This window comes from Chrysochloris asiatica, unplaced genomic scaffold (assembly GCF_000296735.1).
Source record: "Chrysochloris asiatica unplaced genomic scaffold, ChrAsi1.0 scaffold00194, whole genome shotgun sequence".
In the NCBI taxonomy this organism is placed as follows: Eukaryota; Metazoa; Chordata; class Mammalia; order Afrosoricida; family Chrysochloridae; genus Chrysochloris; species Chrysochloris asiatica.
The window spans coordinates 5,078,196-5,094,288 of record NW_006408712.1 but is presented as its reverse complement, the minus strand read 5'-3'; the positions used below and the strand labels follow the sequence as shown (position 1 = coordinate 5,094,288).

The window sequence follows — 16,093 nt, the reverse complement described above, 5'->3', positions numbered from 1 at the left end:
AGGAAGGTAGATTCTCCACTGATCAGTATCCAGTCTGTCTAGGCGGGGCTGATGAAAGGAAATGGATAGGTCTCTTGTGATACAATAGTAAATCATTGTGTTATCAGGACTGCTTGTGAGGGTTTGAAATGTAAAGGTAGACATTTTGTAGCAAGGAGGGGAGTGATTAACTTTGCAGTCTAGGAGCAAAGGTTCCTGGGACCATCAAGAAAGAAGAGCAGAGAGTGGGACCCTATCCAGAGAAGTAGTGGCACCAGAGATGGAGGAAGAGACAGTGACGTGGAGAGATGGCACAGCTGGGGACTTTAGACCCAGAGAGGGAGAGTGGCTGTGTGCTGCTGACGACCGGGGGTCAGGCTTGCAGGGTATACCCTTTGGTTGGTTGATGATACATGGAGGGGATTGTAACCATGGCAGTGAAACGATATATATAGGATGAATGTAAAGCTAATGTTCTCCCATGTAAACTATCACATAATTTCACATTAAAACATTAAAAAAATAATAATAATGTAGAAATTTGATGAACTTGACCTATAGTCCTGGAGGTTGTTGTTGTTAAGTGCTGTCGAGTCGGTTCCGACCCATAGCGACCCTGTACAGGGTTTCCGATGGTGTAAATCTTTACGGGAGTAGAAAGCCTCATCTTTCTCCCGCGGAGCGGCTGGTAGTTTCAAACCGCTGACCTTAAGGTTCGCAGCCCGATTCGTAACCTCTACACTACCAGAGGTAGTAGCTATAAATAACCAACAGAGAGGGACAGAGTCTTCACATCAAATATCACTGCTATCCCCAGTGTATACAGGGTAGATTGGGACAGGCACTTAAGAATATTGACTACCTAAAATGAGAGTGCAGTAAAGGCACAAAGTGACAGGCTTACAAGGTTTCAAGAGGGAGTTTAGTTTTAACAGTGTGTCGGAGAAGAAAGAGTCCCCACTGAATAGTTTTCATCTTGTCTAGATAGGTGTGGTGGTAAAAAGAGATGGGGATAAGATTCTTATGATTCAATAGTGAGTAACTGTTAGCATGACTAACTGACGTCACAGTTGTAAAGGTAGAAGTTTTGTAACAAAAGCGGGGGAGTAGTTAATCTTACAGTCCAGAAACTGGCCCTGAGGATCATCAAGGGAGAAGAGCACAAGTGGAATGTGGGACCTTATCCAGAGAAGCAGTGGCTCCAGAGATGGAGGCGCAGAGATGGGGACATGGAGGGGAGGGAGGGAGCAGCTGAGGACTCTAGATTCATAGGAAGAGAGGGACTGAGAGCTGGCAGCTAGAAGGTAGACTTGTAGAAGGTGCCCTTTGATGGTGTAAATTATTAGATAGGCCTTAAAAAAAAAAACTAAAGCGTGAAGAGAGAGAAATACTGTTAACTGATGGTACATTGTTGTTGTTAAGGTACCATCAAGTTGGTACTGACTCATAGTGACCTTATGCACAGCAGAACAAAACACTGCCCAGTCCTGGGCCAACCTCACTATTGTTACCATGCTTGAGTCCATCGCTGCTGCTACTTGGCCGGTCCATCTTGTTGGGGGTCTTCTTCTTTTTCTTTGACCCTCCACCTTCCCAAACATGATATCCTACTCCAGCAACTGGTTGCTCCTGACAATATGTCTGAAGTATGGTATATGGAGGGGATTATAATCATTGTAATGAAACAAAGTATATGATTTGAATGTAAAGTTGATGATCTGCCCTGTAAACTTTCACTCAATTCACAATAAAAACTTAAAAAATGTAATGTAGGAAAGGATTCAACTCTGTTAACTAGGTGGATAATTCAGATGTTTATGGGGTGAGTTCTTTTTTGAGTTTCTCACCATACAATTAACAGTGCTCATACATCAGGCTCCTCAGGTTACTTACATTAGTGGGCAACTGAATTAATGTCTTTATCCTTACAGACAAGAAGGTAATCTTAGGTTTTACATTGCAATTTTTAAGAATTTTCTCTGATACTAATTTAAGTCAGATGTATCTGGAAGCCTTAAAGAAAGTGACAGAATTGAAGGAGCAATCATTGATTCTAAACATGATTTCTGCTGTTTAGCAATGGACATTTGCTTACCCTACATTTATTAATAATTAAAGAGCAGTTATATTTACTTGCTCACTGTTCATGTATCTATTCAGGACCATTTCTCTGGTAATCCCATTTTCAGAAAAATCCTTCCCTTTAAATAGCCTGTAAATTTTTTTAAAAAGGCAGCAATACATTACAAAAATAAAACATGACAGAGCATTAGTACTTCCTGGTGGGGCACTATGGGCTTATGCGCTGGATTGAAAAGTCCGTTTGAACACAAGGTCCCTGGTTCAAGCTCATTAGCTGTTCCTTGGACACCCTATCCAGGGTTGTTAATGGGTCGGAACTGACTCGATGGCACTTAACAGCAATAACAGTGTTCAAATAGCCAACAGGCAAATAAAAAAACCAACCTGCATTGTTATTTAAAATGGCTTTGGACTTTTTTGGGGAATAATGTGTACGTAAAATTTAAAAACATGTTTTTAAGAAAATCTAATGTGATTTGCAATTGATTACTTCTTTATAGATTTTGACATGTGAATTAACTTTGTCTTAAAGAAATTTGTTAACAAAAATCAGCAAGGATGGAAATATAATCTATGAGAAAATGTACAAAAACACTTGTAATAAAAATATAAAATAAGGAGATAAGGAAAATAATGTTTTTCAAATAAGCAAAGTATAGAGAAGAAACCACACACTGCCTATCTTGCTACACTTTGGCTGACAGAGTGGACCAAGACCACACCATTCTAAGTTGGAAGTAAGCTTTAAAAGAATTAATAGCTTTCGAACCTAAGGAAATAAAATATGGAAGAACATGAACGTATACAGATGTTTGTAAACCACTGTTTATAAGAAGCCAACATTTGAAGAATGGCTAATTTATGGAATTTACACTGTAGAATATTTGGCAGTCATGAAAATGACTACTTACTTACACTGTCACACTATTTTATAAAAGCAGATTTTAGATGATTTCATTATTGCTTCTGTGTGTTTTTCAGTTTCTTAATATAATTGCATTTTTAAAAAATGTCTTATTGTGAATTATGTGATAGTTTACATGGGAGAACAGTAGCTTTACTTTTGCATTAATGAGAAAAACATTAATACTTATCTTTATAAAGCACATATTAAATGCAAGGCCCTAATCAAGGAGCTTTTGAGTATTAATTGTTATATTTACAGATAGGGAAACTCTGATGCTAATAGGCTGAGTAACTGACTAGCCCAGAGTCACAAAGGTAGTAAATGATGGAGCTGAGATTTGAACCCAAGTAATCTGGCTTCTCTTCATCCTTAAACTCCACCTCACCATCACCACAGCATTTGGGTCAATCCTAGTTTCAGGGATAAGCACATGGACTGGTAACTGTAGGGTCAGCAGTTCATACCCACCAGCCACTCTTGAAAACTCTATACAGGTTTGCTTGCTATGAGTTGGAACAGGTTCAATGGCACACAAAAAACAACATCCAATATTTTAGCTTCATGTTTCAATACTGGTTTGACGCTAGTAATTATTCACTGTAGGATAAACACTGGACTACTAAATGCAAGGTTGATATGAGTTGGAACCAACTTGAGATATTTAACAAGAACAACAAAGGTATAAACTAATTATATATCATTTTGATTCAGTAATTTAGCCTTTTGCAGCATTACAAGGTATGCAGTGATAACACGTTTTGTTTCCTATTCTATTCATACTGTGCCATACCGTGTAGTACCACCAACATTCTGATACACAGACCCCTTTTCTCTTTTCTCTTGATTTTTCTTGTTTTTCCTTGGGTCTATTTCTCGCTCTCTCCGTACTTTATTTTTTAATTGACTTTATTATAGTATGATAGATGATGCCACAAACTGCACCCACTTGAAGTGTACAGTTTGATGAATTCTGACAAATGTTTACACCTGTGAAAACACAGAGAGGAACATTTAATTCCGTAACCCTGCAGACATAGGTTCCTGATAACCATTGACCTGCCTTTTGTCTCTTTAGCTAAATTAACATTTTCTGGAATTTTGTATGTACAGATTCATACTCTTTTCTGACTTCTTCCATTTAGTGTAATGATTATGAGAGTCATCCTGTTACTGTATGTATCAACAATTTAGGATAAGCAATGGACTCCTAACCTCAGGGTTGATGGTTCAGATTCACCAGACACTCCTTGGAAACCCTATACAGAGTTGTTATGAGTCGGAACCAACTTGATGGCACTTAAAAACAACTGTATTCTATTCCACCACCCAAGCCATGGTTTTTTCAATAGCCTCAAATGCGTACAGGAGCTAGACAGTGAATAAGAAAAACCAGAGAAGAATTAATGCATTTTAATTATGGTGTTGGCAAAGAATATTAAACACACCATGGAATACCAGAAGAACAAACAAATCTATCAGAGAAATACCGCAAGAATGTTCTTATGTCACCTTATGTACTTTGGTTATGTCTTCAAGAGGGACTGATCCCTAGAGAAGGAAATCAATTTTTGGTAAAGTCAGTGTAAAAGAGGAAGACCCTCCACCAGCTGGATGGACAGAGTGACTACAACAGTGAGCTGAAGCACAGCAACAATAGTGGATGGTGCTAGACCAGGTGGTATTTCCTTCTGTTGTGAACGTAACCAACTCAACAGCACCTACAACAACAGGGATAGAGGTCAGGCAATATACTTCCAAAAATTAGCCATTGATACCTTTAGCAATCACAGCAAAATGCTGTGTAATACAGTGCTGGAAGATAGCATCGGAGCAGGTAGTGTTTTGTTCTAAGTAAAGGGCACCATGTCTTGGAGTTAACTCAGCAACAAACAGCAGTGTTCAGTGTCTATAAAACGACCGTATTTTATTTACCCATTTGGGTTGTTTACATTGTTGACTTGTTGATTAAAGCAGTTATAAACATACTTTGAATTTTTCTTGGGTAAAGCTACCTAGGAGTATTCTGGGTTATATGGTATGTGTGTGTTCCACTTTATAAGAATCTATGACACTGTTTTTTAAAATAGTGACATTTTGTATTTCTGCCAGCTGGGTATGAGAGTACCATGTCTTTTCCATATCCTCACCAACACTTGGTGTTAGCAGTCTCGTTTAATTTTAGTCACTTGGATACTGTTTAAAGTTGTTATCATTGTCGTGTTCATTTGCATTTTCCCAGTTACTAACATTGAACATCACTTCATGTGCTTCGTGGCTATTCTTACATATTCTTTTTTAGAGTGCCAGTCCCAACCTTCAGCCCATTTGTCGTCTTACTCTTGTGTTTTATATTTTCTGAGGTATCCTGGTGGTAAACTGGTTGCTAAACAAAAGGTCTATGGTTCTGACCCAGCAGCCTCTCTGCAGGAGAAAGACGTGGCAATCTGTTTGGGTAAAGATTTAATGCTGTGGGGGAAGTTCTACTCTGCCCATTATGGTTAGTACGGGTTGGAATCAACTTGAAGGCAGTCAGTTTGTTTTCTTTTCAGGGGGTGTTTATACATTCTGGAGACAGTGTTTGCCACATATACATTGTCAATAGATTAGTTTGTAGCTTGCCTGTTGGCTCTCTCAACAGTATCTTTCACAGAGAGTAGAATTTTTATTCTTTGTCTTTTTAAAGGATAATTTTTATGATTCTTTTTGTGTCCTATCTAGGAGGTTATTTGTCTACTTACATTTTCTTCTAGAATCTTTTGGCTATTATATTTAGGTCTATGATCTTTTAAGTGTTAATTTTTGTATGTTATATTAGGCAAAAGTTAATGATCTTTTAATATACAAGTCTTTAGTTGTTCTAGAACTGTTTATTGAAAATAGTTCCTTTCTGATTGAATTACCTTGACACCTTTATCAAAAACCCATTGACCACTTTTGTCTTGAATGTCTGTTTTGAGCTTCCGTCTTCTGTTCTGTGGATATATTAAGGGGCTTCAGAAAGTTCGCAGAACATGGTATTAAAAGATAATAGATTGTTACTTTGAACCATTGAAACCCCCTCGTATGTCTCATTTTGCCAGCTACCCCTATAACAATGTCTTGGTTGTTACGGCCTTACGAGGTAGTGTAAATCCTTCAACTTAGTTCTTTTAAAATTACTTTAACTGTTGGATTGTTGTCATTTTCATACACATTTTACAATCAGCTTGTCAGTTTCTGCAAAGAAGTAGTTAACTATTTTGCCTGGGATTTCATTGACTCTGTAGCTCAGTTTGGGGAGAATTGACATCTTAACAGTATTGAGTGTTATAATTCACAAATGTGGTGTGTAATGCTATGTAATTAATATATATATGTAATAAATATATAGTGTAATATAGTATTTAATGTACATATATCTACTTAAGTCTTTTCTAATTTCTTTTGCTACTTACCTTTTATTCATTGTACTTGACATCAGATTCCTTAAATGAAAATGAAGAGGATCTACGCAGATATAGCAACTTGTAGCCATCCTGAATGAGGCAATAAAAGTTTGCTTCAGTTAGAATTTCAAGCTTTGGTAATGGTGTAAATTACTGTCATTACATTTACTTCATGTATTTAGACTTGACATGCAGAATGAGTGAGGAGTGTTGTATAATGTTTTTGTTTTGTTTTTTGGGTTGTTGTTTTTTTTTATTATTTTAGGTTAAAACACACACACATAAAACTAATGATTCATATCTTCATTTGTTACCTCAGTAGATTGTTCTCTCTCTACTTTGAAGTCACTACATTTATTACATAGCTAATAAACTAGAGTGCTTTCAGTAGATTTTGTTTTGCTTTTAAAGTGTCAGTCACCCGACTTTCGCATGGAGTATTAATGTCTTACAAAACAGAAAACAAAACATGCACAGAAGGGAACTCTAGAATTTTGTCTTGGAATAAAATAATAGATCTACTAAGTGTAAAGTGATTATTTTAGTAGTACAGAAGAAAATTTATTTATTTTTTATCTTAACAGATATCAGACACCCTGAAGAACTTTCCCTTTTGAAAAAACCCAGAGATCCAACAAAGAAAAAAAAGAAAAAGTTAGACGACCAGTCTGAAGATGAGGCTCTTGAATTAGAGGGACCTCTTATCACTCCTGGATCAGGTGAGACTTTGGCTAACAAGGGGCTCCGTTCAAGAAGGGTGAACTGTATGCTGTGTTGGCTTGGTTAGGGAGTATATAGATCTCATAGGTCAGGAGAGTGGTGCAAGTTTTCAAAAATACTTGGTGTGGCATCTTTTTTTTTTTCAATCACCAATTCATTATAAGTGTCATAAATATTTATCATGTGCAAATCAGCATGTCAGGCAGGTGTCAATAGCTGTACCAGTAATAGGGAAGACTCCTTCTCTGCTGAGAAAAAGAGTCAAGAGGGGGACAATATCTTAAACGGGCTCTTTGCAGGAATTGAATAGTTGTTTAAAGTGTTTTATTCTTTATTTCTGTATTCTGTGGAAAACCACTATTTGTTGTTGTTGTTAGGTGCCATCGAGTCGGTACCAACTCATATCAACCTCATGCACAGCAGAATGAAACACTGCCCGATCCTGGGCTAACCTCATTACTGTTGCCACGCTTCAGTCCATCGATGCTGCCACTTGGCCAATTCATCTCACTGGGGATCTTCCTCTTTTTCTCTGACCCTCCACTATAACCAATATAGCCTAAATGAATATGTTCTTAATGTTGATGGATTACTTAACCCTTTGTGCTTTGCATACGAGGGGGCTTTAAAAGTTCATGCAAAGTGGTATTAAAATATAATAGATTCCCCCACACACACACACACACACAGCACAACTTATTATGCATTCTTTTTGTGAAAATTTACAGAGCAGATCATCAGTCAGTCTTACTTTCACACGAATCATACACTTCATTTCATTTCAGTTACAGGCCTCTTAGTATAACATCACTTGTGTTTCTGTTTCCATTCTTCCTTATTTTCCAAGTCTTCTGAATTTTGTCCTTAGGAAAATTCTGTCCTTCTGATCGCAAATGATTGATGATTCTGTGGTGTGCATATCTCACTTGTGTTCTTGCCCTTCTTCCCTCCCCATGTACCAATCTGTTGTTTGGCTGAAAATGGAGCCACAAGGTGAGTTAGTTCTAGAACAAGGGTGGCCAAGGGCCATAGTCTTCAGGGTTTTGCCAATCTCTGATCAGTAAGCCTAGTCTTTTTAAAATGATTTTTAGTTTTGTTCCACGTTTTCGCCAGTCTATCCAGGACCTTCTAATGTGATCCCTTTCAGAGCAGTTGGTGTTGGTAGCCGGGTACCATCTAGTTCTTCTGGTCTCACAGTCATGGAGACTGATGTTCCCATGTTCCATTAGACTAACTGTTCAATCTTCATTACTCTTCTTTCCTCTGGACAGGGAGAGACCAATAGTTGCATCTTACATGGCTGCTTATGAGCTTTTAAGATTCCAGTTGTTAAGTCACCAAAGTTGGATGTAGAACATTGTCTTTGTGGACTGTGTTATTCCTTTTGACCATACTGTCTCCCAGGACCAGCAATTATTCCCTCAAGGTGTTAGGTAATATCTAAGAAGTATTCCTAATGTTCCCCCTGTATGTTTCACCACATTCATGGATATATTTTCAGCAAAGGTAAATGCCCATATACAATACCCTTTGTGAAACCTTTACTTGTTTATAGGTGGTGTACTCCCACACTCCCTGCCACACTTGTCTAGCCTTTGTATTGATCCATGTATCTACCTATTGTTGTTGTTAAGTACCATCCAGTTGGTTCCGATTCATAGTGGCCCTGTATACGATTTCTGAGGAGTGTCTGGTGAGTTTAAACCGCTGACCTTAGGATTCAGTGCTTATCCTATAGCATCACACCAGTGCCTACCTATAGGTGACTTATTACAGGATCATTAACAAACTCTTTGAAGCCACCTCAGATGCTATTCTTCCTACCTTCTATTTCCTTTAAGATTTGTTACCATAATAATAGTAAGCTTTCTCATGAAGGGACTTTTTCTTACTTGTTGGTAGGAGTGTGTGTGGCTGTATTATTCCGTAGCTAGTTAGCTAGTTGATTAAGTTAATGTAGTTCTTCAGATAGTTCTGGGCACATTCATAGACAGGACAGTATCATTCTCTATGCTTCCATGAGCCACATTTTTAAAACTCATTTCTTATGATGAGTGCCTCAGCAAACACCTCATTCTTACTAATTTAATTCATTCCTGACTTTATAAATTCTTTGGTTATGATAATGATAGCAAATAGTTATGTAGTGCTTACTGTATGCCCAGAACTATTCCATGTACTTTAACCATGGAAACCTATTGAATTCTTAAAATAAGCTTTTCAAGTAGTTGCTGTTATTATCCATGCTTTAAGAATGAAGAAATTATGATACAGTAAGGTTCACTCTGGTAGTGTAGTCGTGACGAATCAGGCTGTGAACCATAAGGTCAGCAGTTCGGAACTACCAGCTGTTCTGTGGGAGAAAAATGAGGCTTTCTGCTCCCGTAAAGATTTACAGCCTTGGAAACCCTGTACAGGGTCGCTGTGAGTCGGAACCCACTCCACGGCACATAAAAATAACAACAAGGTTTGCTCTGGTAGCGCAGTGGTGACGAATCGGGCTGTGAACCGCAAGGTCAGCAGTTTGAAACTACCAGCTGTTCCGTGGGAGAAATTTGAGGCTTTCTGCTCCCGTAAAGATTTATAGCCTCAGAAAACCTGTACAGGGTCGCTATGAGTCAGAACCAACTCCACGGCACATAACAGCTACCACAAGGTTCACAACTTCTAAGAACGTAAACCTTGTAACTTTTCTTTACCTACTTATGTACTAACTACATTGTGGGAGACACACAAAAAAATAAAACTGATGTTGAGTCATAGGGACCCTGTGGGACTGGGTGGAATGGCCCCATAGTGTTTCCAAGGCTGTAAATTCTTAAGAAAGCAGACTGTTACAGCTTTCTCCCACAGAGCGGTGGTGGATTCAAACCACTGACTATTCAGTTAGCAGCCAAGTAATTACCACTGTACCACCAGGATGCCTCAGAGAAATAAGATAGATCCCTCTTCTTCAGTAAATTATACCTATTGCTGCCAAGTTAATTGCATCTCCTGACAGTACCATGTGTTTCAGTGTAGAACAGGATTTCATAGGACTTCAGTGGCTGATACCTTTGGAAGTAGGTTGCCAGGCTTTTCCCCCTCTTACCTCTGAGTATATTTGAACCACCAACCTTTTGGTTAATAACCAAACATTTAACCTTTTATGCTACCCACAGACTCCTAACTAATTATTAAGCTACTTGATAAACATTACTGTATTTAAGGAGGAAATTAACAAATGATAAATATTGTAGGAAATAGGGTTATAAAAACTTAGAAGCAAAGTGATTAATTCAGTATTATGGGTTGAAGAAGTAGGTTTGTAAATTAAGGCTAACAAATCCCTGAGGATAGGATTTTGATGGGAAGAAAATGCGATTCAAACACAAAGAATGATACCAACAAAGCACCATAAACAGTACAAGACATACATATGTACAGACCTTTTGAGGCAATTTATGGGCGAAGGAAAGGACCCATAGGGTAGTTTGAAACCAAATTGAAGCGTTAATCTCACGGTGAGGAATTTAGACTAGCTCATTGAAGAGTCATTGGTTTGTGAATGTTACAAAACAATCAAATCATTTTTTAGAGAGAGTATGGCATTTCCTTCCCATTAAAAAAATGTGAAAGAGAGAATGGGGGTGGTGGTAGAAGCCCACAGATTGGGCAAGAGATAAATAAATAAATAAATAGGCTTGTCCTTAGAATAATGTTAGTTTTGAATTTTGATGTAGACATGAGATAGTCTATTTATAAAGGCATCTGACACAGTCCTTACTGTGAGTTATTGTACAGTTTAAATGGAAACTCATTTTATTCTCAGAACTACATAGAAAGGTATATTTATGGGATAATTGTGAAGTGGTTTCAGTCAGACAGGATTCATCTTAGAATTGCAAAGAAGAGAGGTTTTGTAAACTGCAAAGCCGTTTGAACTGCAAGGTTGGCAGTTCAAGCTCACCAGCTACTTCTTGGAAACCCTATACAGGGTCGCTATGGGTTGGGATCGATTCGATGGCGCTTCACAACAACAATAAATACAACAATGGAGATTTAAGGTGAAAGTTACATATCTTTTGGACTAATTGGGTTACTTTTGTGTTTACTTTTTAAAATTGAAATGTTACATAGAGTAAAGTGAACACATTATAAATTAAAGATGGAGGTTTATATATATATATATGTATGTATGTATGTATATAAGGAGACTTGAAAAAGTTCATGAAGAAATCCCCATAATCCTATTTTATCCCATTTCCATGAACTTTTTGAAGCATCCCTCGTATATATTGTACCTTCCCAGATCATGATACAGTACAGCACCGTTTTCATGCTCTATTCCCAAAGGAACCCACGTCTTGTCTCAAGCACCGCAGATTAGTGTGCCTGTTTTTGAACCTCGTGTGATGGCAACCAGAAATTCTGTTTTCTGTGTCTGAAGTGATTATGTGATGAGTGAGGGAGCTCAAAATGAATTATGGTTGTCTATACTCAGGCAAAGGAGACCTGGAGTAGCGCTGTAGGATAAGCACTGGACTGCTAACTAGTCCAATTCAGCAGTTAAAACCCACCAGTCACTCTTTGAAAACCTCATACAGGGTTGCTCTGAGTTGGATCTCACGAGATGCCACCTAATAGTGACATAGTCAAGCTGTTAAATTGAAAAACAAATTTGAGGCGTTCCAGTGAATTGAAGTGAAATGCTAACTCTTCAAAAGCACACCAGGATTATGTTTTATGGAAAATCAGTAATAGGTACAGAAAAGGCCCACTGGGTGCCCTGTATAAGAAAAAAAATAATGTAGCATTAAATTTTTAAAAAGCAATACTAAATTTCAGTTTTATCATTTATTAATTAGCACATCAGTGATTTATTGGGTCAAATTTTGAAACATAAGCTCAGTTCTATATTGTGCCTGTATGAATATCAGCAGGTTCCTATAGCTTACTACATGGCATCTTTGGAATGTTGGACACCGTGCTCAATATTTTATAAATGTTCCTACTGTAGGCTTATGATAAGGGTTAGATATAACCTTTCTTTTATCAATAAGGCAACAGACTCAGTTTCCCTCAGCTCTCACATGCTCGAATTGTGAGACAGACATATATCAGTTGTGAATATGAAATTCTAATACTTAAAGAAACACTCAGGACACCAGAGATGGAGGCAGAGATGATGATGTGGAAAGATGGAATGGCTGGGGACTCTGGACTCTGAGGGAGAGGAGCTGTGTGCTGACGGCCAGATGGTGGGCTCGCGGGGTATGCCCTTTGGTTGTTTAAATGGTTGTATATTCCTTAGTGCTTCAGTGTTGTTAAGTGCCATTGAGTCAGTTCCGACCTATAGCGACCCTGTATAGGGTTTCCACGGAGTGACTGGTGAGCTTGAACTGCCAACCTTGCAGTTCAAAGAGCTTTGCAGTCTGGCACATTAACCCACAACACCACACTAGGACTCCAAGTGCTTCGGTGTACATCTCAAAAAAAAAAAAACAAAAAAACCCAGAGGGAATGGAAGCAAATGCTGTTGAATGAATGATGTATGGAGGGAAGTGTAATGTGATAGGATGACTGTAAAACTGATATTCTCCAATGTAAACTATCGCCCAATTCACAATAAAAGCTTTTTAAAAAAGAAAAGAAACACTACCAACACTACAGACTATCTTTTCTTTCAAAGGGGATCGGTTTTTTGGTTAGTTTTTTTTACTAAATCAAAGCAGATGATATGAAGAGTTCACACCTTAAATAGTTTATCTTGAAAGCATAAGTATGCATTCCTTTGTTGGCCAACTAGAGTCTTGGAGGCAATGGTTAAAAGCACTCAGCTACTAACCAAAAGTTCTGTGGTTTGAACTCAGCAGCTGCCCCATGGGACAAAGCTGTGGCAGTCTGCTTCTGTAAAGATTTCCAGCCTTGGAAACCCTTGGGGGAGTAGTTGTAGTCTGTCCTTTTGGATCACTCTCTTGGCGGTGGATTTGGTTTTGGGTGGTCAGCCGTTTTACAGAGGGCTAACCGCCTTTTTTTAAGTGTTGGTCTGCGGCTTGGAGTTCCGAATCTTTTCAACATAAACCGCATCCTTAGTAAATAGTCTGTGATTTCCACTTTGGTGGTTGTATGTCACCAAGTCGGCTTTAACTCATAGCCACCCCCTATAGGGTTTCCAAGGCTAAAAATCTTTACAGGAACAGAAAGCCTCATCTTTCTTGAGTGATGAGCAACTGGTAGATTCGAGCTGCTGTCTTTGTGGTTAGCAGCCCAGCTTGTTTCCATACCAGGACTCCTTGACTTCCAGTTTAGGTGTCCTTAAAAATGAGTGAAAATTCAGGATCTTTGCAAAACAATCTGAGTGTAAAATCTAGGTGTTTACCATCCTTCTCAATCCTTTTTCGAACTGCTGGACAACTAATTTGACACTTGGTTTTAGTTATTCTTCATCACATTTCCAGAACCTTCAGCTTTAGTTATCATAGGTTCTACAACTTGCTTTTTGGGCTTAACGTTTCTCACACCAGTTAAATTATTGTTAAGTGCCATTGAGTAGGTTCCAACTCATAGGGTCCATGTATAGGGTTTCTGAGGAGCAGCTGGTGCGTTTAAACCTCCAACATCGTTGTTTAAACCCCTTTTATGATCCAGTGCTTAACCTACAGTGCCGCACCAGGACTTTACTTAAATTATACTAACAAATGGCACACACAATTTGGTGAGTTTAGAGAATCACTTACCAGCTGCAAAGTTTAAGGTATTCTAATTTTTATCATTATTCATCTTCATACTGTTCCTAAACCTCCCAATTAATTTGCTCCTTGTACTGTGGTAGTTTCAAACTGCTGACCTTAAGGTTTGCAGCCTGATTCGTAACCACTGTGCTACTTGGAAAACCTGGATAGGTTTGCTATGAGTTGAAATCAACTGGATGGCAGTGGATAGCTGCAGAAACCATATGAGGTCCCTATCTGACATCTCTGGCTTCACTAGAGGAAGGAGAATCATACTCAGTATCAACCCAAGGCTGATTCCTACGAAGTAGAGATCAGACATGCCTCCACCCAGCCAAATTACTAACCTTCTTGACCCTATTCTGACGCCACCCATCCCTCCCACAACACTCTTTGCTTCACATCTGAGTTCATCAATCCATTGCAATGGCCACACAGAACTCATAAGAGTACTCACAATTATGGGGTTTATTAGGGAAGTGAACAGGGTATAGTTCAGGATCAGAAACAACTGGGGGGGTGTAGCATTTCTCCAGTCAGGATCCCTAGTCTGTCATACTGTAGGCACATCTTGCTCTTGTCTCTGGCTTCTTAGCCATGTGGCCCCAGAGCTCCGCCCTCTGCCCTGCGTAGGCAAGTGTTACCAAGATCCTTAGTCAGTCTGTAAATGTCAAAAGGGCACATTCTGCAAGCCAGCCTTCTGCCCATAGGCACACACCTTGACTCAATCCTTGCGTCTAGATGCGTAAGCTGCTCCATGTTGCTGCCTCTGCTGCCATCTCTGCCTTTGCCACTTTTCTAGGTAGGGATCTCACACTCTACTCTCTTCTTTCTTGATGGTCCTAGGATCATCTGTTCTTGCTTATAAGATGGCTCCTCTTAAACCTAGTGAGATGATTTAAAAAAAATAGAAACCTTATTTGCGTGGTCCCACCCAATCATTTGGTGAGAATTAAGAAGGCTTTGCATAGAAAAGTCCTATCAGGTAAGTCAAGGGTACCACAGTAACCCTTTCCCGATTCACACTGTAGTAAAATCCTTTTAAATGTTTTTTTGAGTTTTGAGAACAAAAAGAAGTGTGTGAAGGGTCAAGATCAGGGCTGTAGGGAAGATACATGGGGTAAGGTTTCACAGTGAAATTCTTTACAGGACTGCCCTTGTTACCCTTAAAGAATGAGCGATATTTTAATTGGATTAGCACAGTGGCTGCGGCAGTGGACTCAAAACAAAGCAACGATTGTGAGGCTGGCCCAGGACCAGGCAGTGTTCCGTTCTGTTGTACACGGGGTTTCTCTGTGAGTCAGAATTGAACTGACAGCATCTAACATTTTGACTTACCTGTAATCTATAATCTGTTTCTGTGACTGAAGATTGATATTTTGATGGAAAGTGTTCTAAAATGTATTAAGTAACAAGTCAGTACGTAGCAGAATGAGCAGTAGACTTTAAAAACTCTTATTTTGCCCTTTCTGTGGAGTCCTGGTATGATGGTAGAAGATAAGAACTGGACTTACTAACTATAAGGTTGGTGGTTCGTACCTACCAACTGCTCCTTGGAAACCGTAATGCTACAGAGTTACTGTGAGTTAGAACTAACCCTACAGAATTTAAACAACAACAACATAGTTTTTAGTCTAGCTTTTCACGTAGTTCAGAAACCTCATTTTGTTTTTTTGGTTGCCTACTAAATACTATTTCATCTTTCCCCTTCCTTATTTGGTTTCCTACTTGAGATTTGTTTTAAAATGTGTGATCAGTAAAGCCTGCTAGTTAGGACTGTCACTGAACTGAGATTTAAAAGGATTTTAAAATGTGTGTATCATCTAACCTAGCAATGCTGTGTATACTGGGAAATAAGTACAAACGTCTGTATTGACTTTTTATAACAGCAACAGTAACATTAGTAACAAAACTATAAACAAATAAATGCATACCAATTGGGAGTAAGTCAGGGTACATGGGAGGGAGGCAGTTTATATAGCTAACACCCTGTTGTTGTTAAGTGCTGGTGAGTGGGTTCTAACACATAACACCCAGTAGACCTGATATATATATAGCCTGACAATGCAACTTAATAGCTCTTGACCTGAAATTACTAACTGCTCTATGGTTCAGTTTTCTCATCTAAAATGAGAATAATAGGGTTGTTGGGAACTCTGCATGAACTAGTGCCATGTGTAAGGAGGAATTAGTTCTGGAGGACATTATGCTTAGTAAATTTGTGGTTGTTAGGTGCTGTCAAGTTGATTCAAACTCATAGCAACACT

General features: G+C 38.7%; 1 protein-coding gene across 2 annotated transcripts in view; it reads left to right on the top strand.

Moving 5' to 3' along the window:
* FERMT2 (fermitin family member 2) overlaps positions 1 to 16,093 on the top strand; it is a 108,443-nt gene that overhangs the window by 61,601 nt on the left and 30,749 nt on the right. For both annotated transcript variants that reach the window (XM_006872361.1, XM_006872360.1), the window contains exon 3: positions 6,978 to 7,112. In XM_006872361.1, the coding sequence (XP_006872423.1) occupies positions 6,978 to 7,112 (135 nt within the window). The remainder of the gene's footprint in view (positions 1 to 6,977; positions 7,113 to 16,093) is intronic.